Source organism: Elephas maximus, chromosome 10 (genome assembly GCF_024166365.1).
Source record: "Elephas maximus indicus isolate mEleMax1 chromosome 10, mEleMax1 primary haplotype, whole genome shotgun sequence".
NCBI classification, from domain to species: domain Eukaryota; kingdom Metazoa; phylum Chordata; class Mammalia; order Proboscidea; family Elephantidae; genus Elephas; species Elephas maximus.
Window position 1 is genome coordinate 25,757,923 of NC_064828.1, and position 15,063 is coordinate 25,772,985.

General features: G+C 36.2%; 1 protein-coding gene across 1 annotated transcript; it reads right to left on the reverse strand.

Annotated features, from left to right (window-relative positions):
- Positions 1 to 5,567: 5,567 nt before the first annotated feature.
- On the reverse strand, positions 5,568 to 6,239 carry LOC126084451 (olfactory receptor 4K15-like). Its single transcript, XM_049899039.1, has one exon. The coding sequence runs from the start codon at positions 6,237 to 6,239 to the stop codon at positions 5,568 to 5,570; it is 672 nt and encodes a 223-aa protein (XP_049754996.1).
- Positions 6,240 to 15,063: the final 8,824 nt, after the last annotated feature.

Here is a 15,063-nt window from a genome sequence, read left to right on the forward strand (position 1 = left end):
AAATGTACTTGTCATTGAAGGGTAATTTTGTCCCAGTGGGATCATTGCTAACGAGTTCTTTTCTATCATACACTAGCAAGTAATATTTCTACCTAGGGATTCACACTTCTAAGAATCATGCCCCAAACTATCTTGAGCCTCTTGTAACTAGTGTGGTATTAATTTTTTATGAATATTTTTTCATAGGCAAGGTGTCTGAGCATTTTGTAGAGTTGTTATTAGATTTCCTTAAAGGAACTTTTTTTCCTTTGTGGTCTCCATGAAACAAATACTCTTTCTAGCCACATTCTAAGTGCTGTAATAATTCAGTTGTATTTGCCATTAAATCAATTCCTACTCATGGCAACCCCACATGTGTCAGAGTAGAACTGTGCTTCCTGGAATTTTTAATGGCTAATTTTCTTTTACAGTGATTTTTGTTTTTTATACTTTAGATGAAGGTTTACAGAGCAAATTAGTTTTTCTCATTAAACAGTTAATACACGTATTGTTTTGTGACCTTGGTTGCCAACCCCACAAAGTGTCAACACTCTCCTCTTCTCTACTTTGGGTTCTCCATTACCATCTTTCCTGTCCCCTCCTGCTTTCTCATCCTTGCCCCTGGGATGGTGTGCCCCTTTAGTCTTGTTTGGTTTTACAAGTCTGTCTAATTGTTGGCTGAAAGGTGAACCTCAGAAGTGACCTCACTACTGAGTTAAAAGGGTGTCTGGGGGTCCGTACTCTCGGGGTTTCTCTAGCCTCTGTCAGACAAGTAAGTCTGATCTTTTTTCTGTGAGTCAGAATTTTATTCTACATTTTTCTCCAGCTCTGTCTGGGACTCTCTATTGTGATCCATTTCAGAGCAGCCAGTCAAAGCCATTGTCATTTGAATTGTTTTTTCCCTGTAGGTGAAATGTTCTTTCTCTTTTCCCTGTAGGTAAAATGTTCTTTCTATTTTCAGTGTTTTTTCTTTGTGTTTAGTTATCAGAAGTTTGGCTGTCATTTGTCTTGGTGTGGATTTCTTTGAATTTATACTGTTGGAGTCTGCTAGGCTTCTTGAATCCTTAGGTATGGCTTTTGCTAAATTTAGGAAATTTTCAGCCATTATTTCAAGTGGTTTCAACTCTACCTTCATTCTGTTTTCCTTCTGGGACCCTGAAGACACAAATATAGATCTTTTGCTACAGTCCCACAGTTCCCTAAGGTCTGCTCATTTTTTGAAATAACTTTTTTTTTATTATTATTATTGCCTAATGTTTTTCTCATGATTATACCCAGGATATGGATTTTTGGATGAGGAACACAAGAAAAAATGTCCTTCTCGTCACATCATGTGAAGTGTACATGTTATCAGCATAATTTATCACTGTTGGTATTGACTTTGATTATCTGTCTGAGACAGTGTATGTCAGTTAGATTTTTTTTCTCTTTTCCATATTTTATTCTTTGGAAGAAAGTCAATATGGGGAGCTCACACTTAAGGAGTAAGCAGTTCTGCTCTACCTCCTTGAGGGTAGAGTGTTCTTTTCATTTATTTTTAGTTTATTCTCCCTCAGATTATGTAATTTGTACTGTTCTTTGTTCAGTTCACTATCCCTCTTTACTCCAATTCCTCCATTCTCCTGTTAAGCCCATCCCTTGGATTTTTTTTTTGTTGTTATTGTTATTGCTAAAATTTCCATTTAGTTGTTCTTTGTATCTCGTATTTCTTTGCTGAAACTTTCTATTGTTTTCCTGAGGATTTTTATCATTGGTTTCAAATGTGTTCATAATTGCTCATTGAAGACTTTTTATGATGATTGCTTTAAAATACTTGTCAGATGCTTTTAACCTGTCACCTTGGTGTGGCATCTATTGTCCTTTTTCATTGATAGTGCGATTTCCTGGTTATTTGTATGACTAGTCATTTTATCTTGAAATCAAGGCATTTTGAGTATTACAGGAATGGACTTCATTTAAACCTGCTGTTTTAGCTAGCTTTTTCTCATACCACTGTGTCAGCGCAATGGGAGAGGAGATGTTGCCTTGTTACTGCAAAGTGGAAGTAAAAGCAAGATTTCCCACTCTACCTCCACTGATACCCAAGAAGGAGGGCTTCTTGGTACTGTTTGATGGCAGTGAGAGTTCTGACCCTCCACTAGACCTTCATTGATACCTCTTAGACTGGGAGTAGTAGGAATGCATTGTTATTGCTATATGGCCTCCAATGACCCCATGGGAATGAAATGCTGGTTCCTTGCTTGACCTTCTTTGACCTCCACCACAGGCAGTTGGAGGGGAGAGTTGGGCCTGGTATGAAGGAGAAGTAGAAGTCTAGGATCCCCACTTGACCTTTGCTGGCATGAGTGGGGTAGGAGTCAATTTGTGTGTGTGTGTGTGTGTGTGTGTGTGTGTGTGGTGTTTGGCTAGAGTAGTGTGGTTACCATCTAAAAGTTTTCTGTATTTCTAGGCTGCTGCTTTCCTGGTCCTATGAATAGAGTCTTTTTTCCTTCTTTCTTTCTTTCCTTCCTTCTTTCTTTTCCTTTTTTTCCGTTTCTTTTCCTCTCATTACTTTCCCTTCTCTTCCTTTCTATCCCTCTTCTTTCTGTCTTTCTTTTGCTCCCATTGACGTTTCTGAATTTCTGCCTCCTTAACCTCCAAGAAAACTCAGGGAACTTACCAACAGATCATTCCTTGAGTTCCTAGCCTGTCTGTCTTCTCTTTAACTCTTAGAGTGTTGTCATCTTTGTTTCAAAGAAAATTCCCTTGCTTTTAGTGGTAATTAGGAGAAGGAATACAGAAGAACAAAAAACTCATCTTCCCAAAAGCATAAATCACCTGTTTGTTTTTTTTTATGATAATATTATCTTATTTTTATTCACTTTTAATATTTAACCATTTTAAACAAATTCACTTCATATCCTTTTCCGATAGATTTATTACTTATTTAAGTTGGGAATGGGACGTTAGTGTACTGTTTGTTCTGTCTTCTAACTCTTGTTCATTGTAGATATGCTCCCCATGTGTTTTGTGAGTTTGATTGTGAACTCAAATTTAGCAGGTTTTGTGTGTCAGAATTCTATGTGGCCAGTGTTAAAGGTGTGGCCCTCCAGAGAGATTTTTCTCTTTACTTTTCCAACTGCCCCAAGAATTTCATTGACGGCTGGAATGAACTATATTTTAAGCTATTTTTTTCCGATTGAAGCTCTTCTGACTACTCAGAGAGTATAAATTCAAACTCCGAATTCATATATGGACAATCCCATGATTATTATTTCCAAGAGTAAATAATTTTTCTATCCATAGACCAGGCCAATTAGAACACATTTTTGGTATTTTCCTTGTGCTGCTCAGAACGCTCTTTAAAACTACATCTTCACTGAAGGAAAGGGCTTAAAGTTCTCAGGTCCAAGGGATCTAATTCTACTTCAGATACAGGGACAAAATTTCTCCTTAATGACCTTGTATTGTTTTGATTACCTGAAATCATATCCCAACACCATTCTTCTGTCAAAGCTCCCACACTTTCAGATGCCATGACATCATATGTTTGTTTTAAAGAATGCTTCCAAGATTCACAGGTATTTTACTTTAAGTATCTCTGAATACCTAAATTTCAACATTGTCAGTAATAGAAGTATAATCTTCTTCTAACCCTGTTGTATTCTGTGAATGTCAACTGAGATAATATATAGATACAATTTGTGAACTGTATAAGTGACCATTATATGCAAATTTGACTTTAATGTCATCATTATTATATTCATCATATGACACAGTCCTTTATTAAGTTTTTTTGTTTCTTTGTTAAATCTCAGTTTCAGAAAGGAATCAACAGGGCCTCTTGGAATGGTGAAATTATAAAGTAGCAAAGTGAGTTAAACATTGTTTAATGCCTAATTGATGTTAAATCTTTTTCCAATTTGCCATTTATGCCAGACTATTTCAGTTTTTTTTTTTTATTTCAGAAGCAGGAAACCCTGGTGGCGTAGTGGTTAAGTGCTACAGCTGCTAACCAAGAGGTTGGCAGTTCAAATCTGCCAGGTGCTCCTTGGAAACTCTATGGAGCAGTTCTACTCTGTCCTATAGGGTCGCTATGAGTTGGAATCGACTCAACAGCAGCGGGTGGATTTCTGAAGCATAACTATACTTTGGAGTGTGTCATTCTCTTTCAGACACTAAGCATCAGGGGATCTCTTGATTGCCTCAAATTAAAATGTGATATCAGTTAAAATGAAGACAGGTAAAAGAAAATTATAAATTAAATACTATTCTGAAACTTTAAAAATATTCTTTAAATATGTTATCTTTAATATTTTGCACATTTTCATATTTATTATGTTGAGTAGAAAAAACATGAATTTGGTAGAGGTATTAATTTTAGAGGGAAAGAAAAATATTTCATTCTTAGGAATACTTTTAGTCTAAATCAAATAAAAATTATTTTATAAGCAAAAGATAGGAAGTTCCTTTTTTCTGTTTTCTGAACTGGTTTGTTTTCAATTATAAAAATGAATGCTATAAAAATAAAGAAAAGGTGTCCTATAATATTTCAAACATAACTACTTCACAAAGAAGAGTGAAAAATGTAGACTTCTTATAAAAAGTCCTTATATTTTTGAGACCTTTGAAAAATATGTATTCTCATTTATGTTTTATTGGTGGTGTTACGAATTGAATCGTGTCCTCCGGAAATGTGTGTCAACTTAGTTAGGCCAGGATTCCCAGTATTGTAGAGTCTTCCTCCATTTTGCCCTCCGATGTAATTATCTCATGTGTTGTAAATCCTTACCTCTATGATGTTAATGACACAGCATTAGAGACAGTTATGTTAATGAGGCAGAACACATCTACAGGATTAGGTTGTATCTGCCAAGAATGGAGCACTTTCTTTGGACCTGGAGTCCCTGCACCGAGAAACTCCTAGACCCAAAGGAAAATTGATGACAAGGACCTCCCCCAGAGCCAGTGGAGAAAGAGAAAGCCTTCCACTAGAGTTGATACCCTGAATTTGGATTTCTAGCCTCCCAGACTGTGAGAGAATAAACTTCTTTTTGTTAAAGCCATCCATTTGTGGTATTTCCATTATAGCAGCACTAGATAACTAAGATAGGTGGTGTAGATTAGATAGCTGAATCAGAAGATCGGTAAAAGAATACATAGAGCAAAGGCATATTTTCAGCAGAGTTGTTGAAAAAACCCTCTATTTATATAAAGAGAAAAATCCATTTTGGCATATAGTCATTGAACTACTAACTTGGAGTGTCGACTCTGAACTTTAACATGTTGAGACAAAGAAACACTACTTGTGGGTCCAGATTTTGGTATTTGGACCATGGCCAAATACGCTGCATTTACCTGGGTAAATACATAAATCTACTTGGTTTTTGAGTTAATGAGCTCATCAAAGCTATTCACTATTTAATCCTTAAGTTTGGGTAGTTGGTAGTAAGAGTTCACATTGCCACAAATACCATCCCTAAATACAAGAAATTAACTCCAAGTATTTAGTTTCTTAGTTCAAATATAGCAAAGCATATAAATGGATGCCTTTAGTATGGTGGTCATTATCGTAAGGGAAAGACAAGAAACCATTAGGAACTTACTTGTCATCTCTTCAGTTTCTGCATGGCTGATATTACCTCCTTATTTCTTAATGTGTAGATCAAGGGATTTAAGAGAAGGGTGAAAACAGTATAGAATATTGAGAGGATATTATTCACTAGGAAGTTGCTGAAAGGCCAGGCATAGATGAAGAGGCAGGGCCCAAAGAAGAGGCTCACCACAGTGACATGGGCAGTCAGGGTGGCCCGGGCCTTGGCCATGCCTGCTGAGGATCTACGTCTCACGGTGACCAGGATGACTGTGTAGGAGATGAGCAAGAGCACAAAAGAGCTCATAGCTATTAGACCACTGTCTAAAAACATCAGTTTCTCAAAGACATAGGTATCAGTGCAGGCAAGTTTGATAACTAAAGGAAGTTCACAGAGAAAGCTGTCTACTTTATTTGGACCACAGAATGGAAGGTTTACTGTGAAGACTAACTGGCTTACTGAGTGCAGGACCCCAATGAGCCAGGAGCCTACAACAAGGCCTGTACACTTGCATACACTCATGATGGCTGCATAGTGGAGGGGTTGACATATGGCTACATATCTGTCATATGCCATGGTCACAAGGAGCATCATTTCACCAGCAGCAAAGACATGCTGAAAGAATACCTGGGCCATGCAGCCCTCAAAGGAGATGGTCTTGTGCTCCTTGAGGAAGTCAACAATCATTTTGGGTGTGGCAAAGGTGGATAGACACACATCAATGAAGGAGATATTTGGTACTATGCCTTTTTTCCATCGATGATGAAAATATTTCTATGTGCAGATTAACATGGTAGACACAATATCAAAGTGTTTTCTCATCCTACTTAACAGAAAAGGATATTTCATGCACTTTAGTGGCATCTCTTATATTCAAGCATGTAAATATTTGAGATAATATAATTAATATCAAATTTTTGTTAGACATTATTAATTTAGATTATTTGTAGTCATGATGGCTCTTCTTCACCCAGTGACTCTGACTTTGAGTAGATTTAATATGTGATCTTCAGTATGAAAAAAAAAATGAAGTACACAAAAAATGTCATATTTGCTGATATGATCAACCTGTTTTGTCCATAATTTATGTAAATATATTTTATGATTCTGAAGGAAAGGGATCACGTTTGTCCTTTGTTTTTCTTTGATTGTTTTCCAGAGCACATTGCATATAGGATGCATTCAATAATATTTGTAGATCTAAATGTATTTTTAGCTTCATATCAGTCTAGAGGGAAGTGGTTTTATTTTACAGGCTGATTACTTTTGTGCACTTTGAAGAAAACTCTAAAAAAAAACTTTTCTTAAGACCCTCAGATTTTTTTTTTTCCATCAGAGAAATAAAAACAGTATTATTTTGGTAAATTTTTAAGTTTTTACTTGGTATGCAAATGAATCTACTAGGATAATTATGAAGAAGTTAAACAGGATGCCAGAATAAAGTACACCTACAACATAGGAATCTTGCCTTTAGAAATGTGGTCTCCAAATTTTTTTCATTGAATCTCTCTAACAGCAAAAGGCTATTACCGGGTACATTCATTTACCTGTAAACTGTATACATATATATATTCACTAAAATATTACATGCAATAAAAAATATAATTGAAGTTTATGTAAGAATTAACTGCTAATATGTTTCTCATATGCAAGCAGCTTACCTACTGGGATATGTATGTGAACCCTACTTTGGAGGCTTCCCATAGATATGAATAGATACAAATGGAAATGACTCATTTTTTGGACAGAAATTTCAAAAAAGACTGACTTTAAGTTACTGCATGCAGCACTCTGTTTCTGTTGGGTCCAAAGGATGCTCTATTCTCCTGGTTCTTTTTTCTTGGTGGTATGAGATTCCCATGTCTCCCTGCTTGCTTCTTCCTTTTATGAGATTCCCATGTCTCCCTGCTTGCTTCTTCCTTTTATATCTCAGCAGAAATTAGCTTAAGACACAATCTAATCCTGTGGACCTCATCAATATAACTTCCCACTAATCCATCTCATTAACATCATAGTGATAGGATATATAATACATAGGAAAATCACATCAGATGACAAAATGTTGGACAATCACACAATACTGGGAATCATAGCATAGACAAGTTGACAGATATTTGGGGGGAACACAATTCAATCTATGACACTATCTCTGGAAGACAGTCATTTTATTCTGTATATTTTTCTGTATTTCCTGAGGTATTTGTTTTTCTGTCATGAGAATTTATTATTTTTTTAATGAAGGAGCCCTGTTGGTGGAGTGGTTAACCATTCAGCTGCTAACAGAAAGGTTGGCAGTTCAAACCCGCCAACTGTTCCGAAGTACAAAAGTGATCCGCTTCCATAAAGGTTACAGACTAGCAAACCCTATGGGGCAGTTGCATTCTGTCTTATCAGTGGCTATGAGTTGGAATCAACCCAAGGGCACACAAAAACAACATCTTTTTCACCAGATTAAAAAAAAGGAAAGCCTCTTCTGAATTGATAAGGTTCTATTTTTTTTAATTTAGAAATATCAAATAAGTAATATCATAAAATTCAAAATTATCTTTAATTAGAACAAGCAGGGATAATAACTATACGTACATTATCCCTGTATATTCTAATTAAAGGATATATATATCACCATATGTACAGTACATAGTGTTTTATAACATACCACTCAACATTGTAAATATATTTACATATCAACAGAGTAATTTTATATCAGCTTTTAAAAACATATTTTTGATATTTTATTAAGTGGATGTTTTCATTTTTCCCTACTATTATATAATAACCATATTTTTAACTAAAACCTTATGGGTGTACTTATTTAAGATATATCATTATAAGTATACACTGTAGAAGCTTCCTGTCCATTATGCCACAATTCTTCACACTAAATTGGTGTATGAGAATGCCCATTCTTCACCTCTCCGTTTCTTGCCAAGGCAACATTTCACACTTTTTATCTTATTTGTTACATGAAAGTACATCAGAATGATGTTTCAATGCATTTAGTCATTATTAATGGGCTTGGCCATTTATTCACTCATCAGTTGGCCATTTGTATTTTTTTCCTCCCCAATAGGCTATCCACGTCTTTTGATCACTTTTCTATTGGGCCATCTCTGTTCTTATTATTTACATATAAAGACACATTAGCTATTAAGGTACTATCCTTTTTTAGAGATACTCTACAAATATTTTAGTTTACTGTTTACCTTTTTATTTTATTAGTGTCAAATTTTCCATAAAATTATTTAAATGGTTTTTGCCTTTGTTGTCCAACTTAAAAAGATTTTGTCCACCAATGTATTTTCATTATTTAAAAAAATATAGTGAAAAGCTTATAAATGGATAAATTCACTTTTTAAACAAAACTTTTAAACCAACGTTACCTATGGGAAAAATATATTGAGTGAGTTCTTACTAGTGCGAGTTTCAGAGGTCACATCTGCAAATGCCACCTTTAGTGGACAAATGGGAGTACCAGTGCTGGGTGGGGGTGATTATGAAGGATGCCATTTCTATGGTAATGAAAGCCTTATGCTAAAAAAAAAAAGCATGCTAAAGGAGACTAAATTCCCTCTTCAAAGTTACAAGTACCAGTGAAGAGTCGAAGGAGGTTAAGAAATTAACTTTTCAGATGCCTCTGAAATCACGCCACAAAATTTCGAACTATTTCTTCTAGCTGGTACTTTTGCCTAGTACCAGGCTAAGAAACCTCATAAGCTGGCTAATCGTTCTTGTATGCCCTTGTAATTGCCCATATATTTTCTTTAACTTTAATCTCCTAAAATAAACCATACCTTACTACAAGGAGTTACCAGAGAAAGATGTAATACCAGAGGTTCCAAAGATCAGAGGGCAGTCTAAGACATTCTTCTTCATTACCCAAGGGAGGACCAAAAACAATTAACTCAAAGTAAAAAGGTATAAAAAATTGTTTTATTACACCTATCTATTTTAAAATAAGGAGGCTAAAATTATAAGCTCTCAGGTGATTAAATTTGATTCTAAACTCCACAAGCAAAGGAACCAAGCTTTTTTTCTCACCACAGTTAAGCCTGTTCCTCACAAAGAGTCTGTTTATAAAAGCTCAAAAACAATAGTTACCTAATTAATGAATAGATTCATAAATAATAATATGATTATATGCATGCATGAATGAATACAGCACAGTTTTAGTAGGCAGAATAATGATTGATGAAATACAAATTGTTACGTTATCATTCTGTTCTTGTGTATAAAAACCCTTTGCCATCTAGTCCATTCTAACACATGGTGACCCTCTAAGACCAAGAAGAACGGCCCCATAAAGTATGAAGAAGCAGACTGCTACATCTTTTTCTGGCAGAGCTGCTGTTGTGCTCAAATCATTGAACTTTTGTTTATCAGCCTAGTGTTCAAATACTGTAGTACCACTAGGACTCCTCCCTTGTTTACAGACAAAAGAAGCCAAATCACAGAGTACGTGAGTCATAGGTAACTAATTAGATTTTTTGGATCTCAAAACATGAAAACTTTTAAAAAAGTCAACTCACATTCTATCATCTTAAAACCACAACTGTGCTAAAGGACAACTGATTTTTAAAAAGAATGGAAGGAAAGAAGGGCCCATTTAGACTGATTATGTTTCTCCACCATAATTATACGAATTTACTGAGCGTTGATAAAGTCCTCTAATCACTGTGATAAAACTCTCCATTTGGATCATTTTTTTCTTAATATTCATCAGGATATTCTTCCTATTTTATGGCTGACAGTGTAAAAATAGAAAAATAGAAAAAGATAATTAAAAATCAGAAGGCAATATTACAGCTATTTGCTTATGAATCACTTTTAAATGCCCAGCTTTGAATAAAAAAAAATCTATTGCATGACATGAATTTGGGTGAAATTTCATAAATAATAAGAAGCAAGAGACTGTTTTAACATAAACAGAATTTCTGGATCACTCAGTACTCTAATTCCTAAGGTAGACACACAGGATCAGGGTACAGAACTAGGACCCAGAAATCAAATCTTTATCCAAAATTCTATCATTGATTATAAGTAATTTTTTCAGTAGTTCCCCACACTCCACATCTTTTAAACTTAATAGAGACCTTATGGAAAATCAAATGGGTGTGTCCTTCTGACCGAAAATCATTATAGAAGTAAAAGGAACAAAAAATGAATAAACCCTTACAGGGAAAATAAATCTTCACAAGAGGCAAGGAGAAAGGCATGTGCAAAAGAGAAGATAGACTCTCAAACTTATCTTGATATAGGTAAAAGTGCTAGGTTGAATTTATATGCGTTGGCTCTTTCTGAGTACTAAATCGTGGATACTTCATTTACCACCTAGCTGAGGCACTGAAGCCAGAGCACAAATAACCTGGGACCTTTGAAATTATGGAGCCTGAAATAATCTCTGTAATTAACTCTAAACTACTAATGGCACCAAACAAAAATCCATTGCCATTGAGTTGATTCCGACTCGTAGCAACCCTATAGGGCAGGGTAGAATTGCCCCACAGGGTTTCCAAGGAGCAGCTGGTGATTTCAAACTGCTGACCTTTTGGTTAGCAGCTGAGCTCTTAACCACTCACTGTGCCACCAGGGCTCCAGGAATGGCACCCAAAGACAATGTCTGAAAAGATTTAGAAGCTATTAAGTATATATTATAATTGGATTGGTATATTTATTTTTAGAGTTTTTGGATGAGATATGAATAGGCATCATTTCTTGAATATTCATAATACACTATGAATTCTACAAAGTATTTTATAAGACTTGATATATCTGTTTCAATACATACACATATATACAAAAGTATGTATAAATACACATAGGAATAAATATAAATATATGCAGAAGTATACACACATATATACAGAATTATACTTGTCAATAATATATATATGCCTTACAAAAATCCGTATATATGCATACGTATAGTCATATATGCATATGCATATATATATAAATATATAATCTAGAAAGCTTATAATATTTCGAGTATAGTTTTACTCTTATATAACAGAATCTCAGTGAAGTTAACTATTAACCTAATCAAGTGACGAAAAAGTAATAAAGCTAGATGTTTCATTATGTAAATTGTAGTCTAAGCATTCTAAGATCGAGTGTTTGTCTAATTACGTGCATGGACATCAATGCACCAACCAAAGAAATGTATGTGCATACCTGTGTAAAGAAGCAATTTAAGCGAACACACTGGCCATTGACAGAAGAACCACATTATGTGTCCTATAACTGGAGAATAAACTCAGAGATTACAGTGGCTGAGTCTGAGGAAGATGTGCTTTTGCAGACATGAGGTTGAGTGGCATATAAACAATTAGCTCGTCTCAGGACATTAAGGGAGTTCAAACATGGTGAGACAAATTTGATCTCACAAGGGAATTAAATAGAAAACTATATTAAAATAAATTGCCTACAAAGAGCTTTTTTGAAGTGACAGAAGTATTTAAACTTACATGACTCATTGCTGTGTTGCCATATAGACTTTACTTAGAGAGCTGGGATTTGTCGACTCTTTTTTATTTCAGAAGTTCCATTGGAATAATCTCAGTTCTCATGACATTAGAAATGTGATCTTCTCATACAGCTTGCAACCTGCCTCACTTGTACTTTACACACTTTATTTAAGAGGAGGTGGAGATGAAAATGTATTTGTCATTGAAGGGTAATTTTGTCCCAGTGGGACCATTGCTAACAAGTCCTTTTATATCATAAGCTAGCAAGTATTATTTCTACCTAGGGATTCACAGTTCTAAAAATCATAACTCCCAACATATCTTTAGCATCTTGTAACCAGTATGGCATTAATTTTTTATGAATATTTATTCATAGGCAAGATTTCTGAGCATTTTTTAGAGTTATCATTAGGTTCTCATAAAGTAACTTTTATTCTGTCTGTGGGATTTATAAAATACAAGTTGTTTCAAGCCACATCCTATTGGCTGTAATAATCCAGATGCACTTGCCATCAGTTTGACACCTGCTAATTTTTTTTTTTTTTTAATGGTGACCGCCCACGTGTCAGAGCAGAACTGTGCTTCATGGAGTTTTTAATGGTTAATATCTTTATTTTTTTACAAATTTTTTTTGGCACTTTAGATGAAGGTTTACAAAGCAAATTAGTTTCTCATTAAAAAATTAATGCTCATATTGTTTTGTGACATTGGTTACCAACCTCAAACGTGTTTACACTCTACCTTTCTCAACCTTGGATTCCCCATTACCAGCTTTCCTGTACCCTCCTGCCTTCTTGTCCTTATACCCTTGGACTGGTGTGCCCATTTAGTCTTGTTTTGTTTTATGGGCCTGTCTAATCTTTGGCTGAGGGGTGAAGCTCAGAAGTGACTTTAGTACTGAGTTAAAGGTATGTCTGGGGTCCATACTCTCAGGGTGTTTCCAGTCTCTGTCAGACCAGCAAGTCTGGTCTTTTTTTGTGAGTTAGAATTTTGTTCTACATTTTTCTCCAGCTCTGTCCAGGACCCTTTATTGTGATCCCTTTTTAAAGCAGTCAGTCATGGTGGCCAGGCACCATCAAGTTCTTTCTGCTGGACTCAGGCTGGTGGAGGCTGTGGTAGTTGTGGTCCATCAGTCCTTTGGACAAATCTTTCCACTATGTCTTTGGTTTTCTTCATTCTGCCTTGTTCCAGATGAGATGGAACCGGTGGAGCATCTCATATGGCCACTCACAAGCTTTTAAGATCCCATACGCTACTCACCAAAGTAGGATGTAGAACATTTTCTTTATAAACTATGTTATGCCGATTGAGCTAGATGTCCCTCAAGATAAATGGGTGATTTTTTGGAAGTAGATCACCAGGCCTTTTTTGTGAGGCACTGCTGGGTGAACTTGAACCTCCAACCTTTCAGTCAGCAGCTGAATGCATTAACCATTTGAACCACCCAGGGACTGCTGCTCTAATGATAGATGTAGTGTTACCAAACACAATGGGTTCGCTAGTTGTACTCTCCTTAAGAATAACTAAGAGTCAAGTGAATTTAAAGTGAGGCATAGTTTATTACCTGCAGTGAGTAAGGAGACAGGGAGAGATCACTCTCAAAGCACTGTCTCCTCAAACAAGGACTTGAGAAAGATTTATGCAGCACAGGAAAGGGGAAGTCATACATATTCATTAAATTTCTGGGAAATAGCATGCATATTTATTTTAGGGCTGGGCTAGGAATTAACACTAGGAATTGGCATGGAAGTAGCTGATGGACCCCATATTTATGAAATGGACTCTACTGTCACTGATGAGGTAAGTCTGGTAAATTTTAGTTCTCAGTCTTTTAGTTCCTTAACATGAGTTTCAGAGCTCAATTTCAACTTCATGTCACTGATTGTCTCACAGCACATGCCCGGGGTCTGGCTTCTGCTGGTTGACCTGGAAAACAACTGCAAGTGGGAGGATTAGGAAGAAGCAGAAGCCATTGCACTTAAACTTTAACTGCCCTTTAAGGGGGGTAAACAGTGCCTTGTGGTCAAGCCATCCTGTTTAAACTTTAACTGCCCTTTAAGCGGGGTAAGCAATGCTTTGTGGTTAATGCTATTCTTTTTCTAAGAAAATTTTAACTGACACAGCTTGTTGTTTCAGGCCTTTTTCAGTTCTTTGCTCTTCTCACCTCCACCCTTAGAAATTCACACTCCTCATTCTTGAGGGGTTTAAGGATGGTGGTCTTTCTCGTTCTGAAACTCCTTCCTGCTGATTGAGAGCACAGAGGCCTAAAGGTTAGAGGAGTGGAACGCCCTGCTGCCTGTGCTAAACTATCATGCACTTTCTTTATCTTAAAATGCCCTTCATGTAGTGGCTGTGTTTCTTCTTGAGCTCAGCCTAATACCTCTACAGTACTTATTTTCAGGATACTTATCTACCGTCCTTGTTTTGTCTCTTAAACAGCTGCTTAAGTCCTTCAACTGGTTCACAAGTGTATGACTCTCTATGGAAGATTCATCGAGGTTTTCAGGTAGAGAAACAGGTTTGACTCAAGGATGATGGACCCACAGAGTGACTTATTTTAACACGAGAGCAGAATGGTTGTTAGTAATACCTGATCCAGGCCTACCCATTTTTCAGCCAGTTGGTCTCCTGGGCTCCCCTCTTGCCAGGTTCCAAAAGCACCAAGTCTCCTGGTTGGTACTTAAGCAAGTCACCCTTTGTAGGTTCAGGAAGTATCTGGTTGCCATATTTTTAGATTGCTCTCTGCAGTTCTCCCAGATTAATGATCTATTTTAGTGCTTGTTGCGTCTCTTGTTCCAAAAGATCATCTACCTTGAGAAAGGGCCTCCAGGAAGTCAGATCAAATGAGCTTAATTTTAGAGTTCCTTTAGGGGTTGCCCGTAGTCTGATCAGGGCAATAGGTAGCATATTGACCCATGGCTCCTGGGTTTCCTGACATAGTTTGGGAAGAGACTGGTTCTTCCTTCAACTTTTCCTGAGCACTGAGCTCACCACCCAGAGTGGAGCTTATACATGATGTCTAAGCATTGGGATAAATTCTGAGTTAT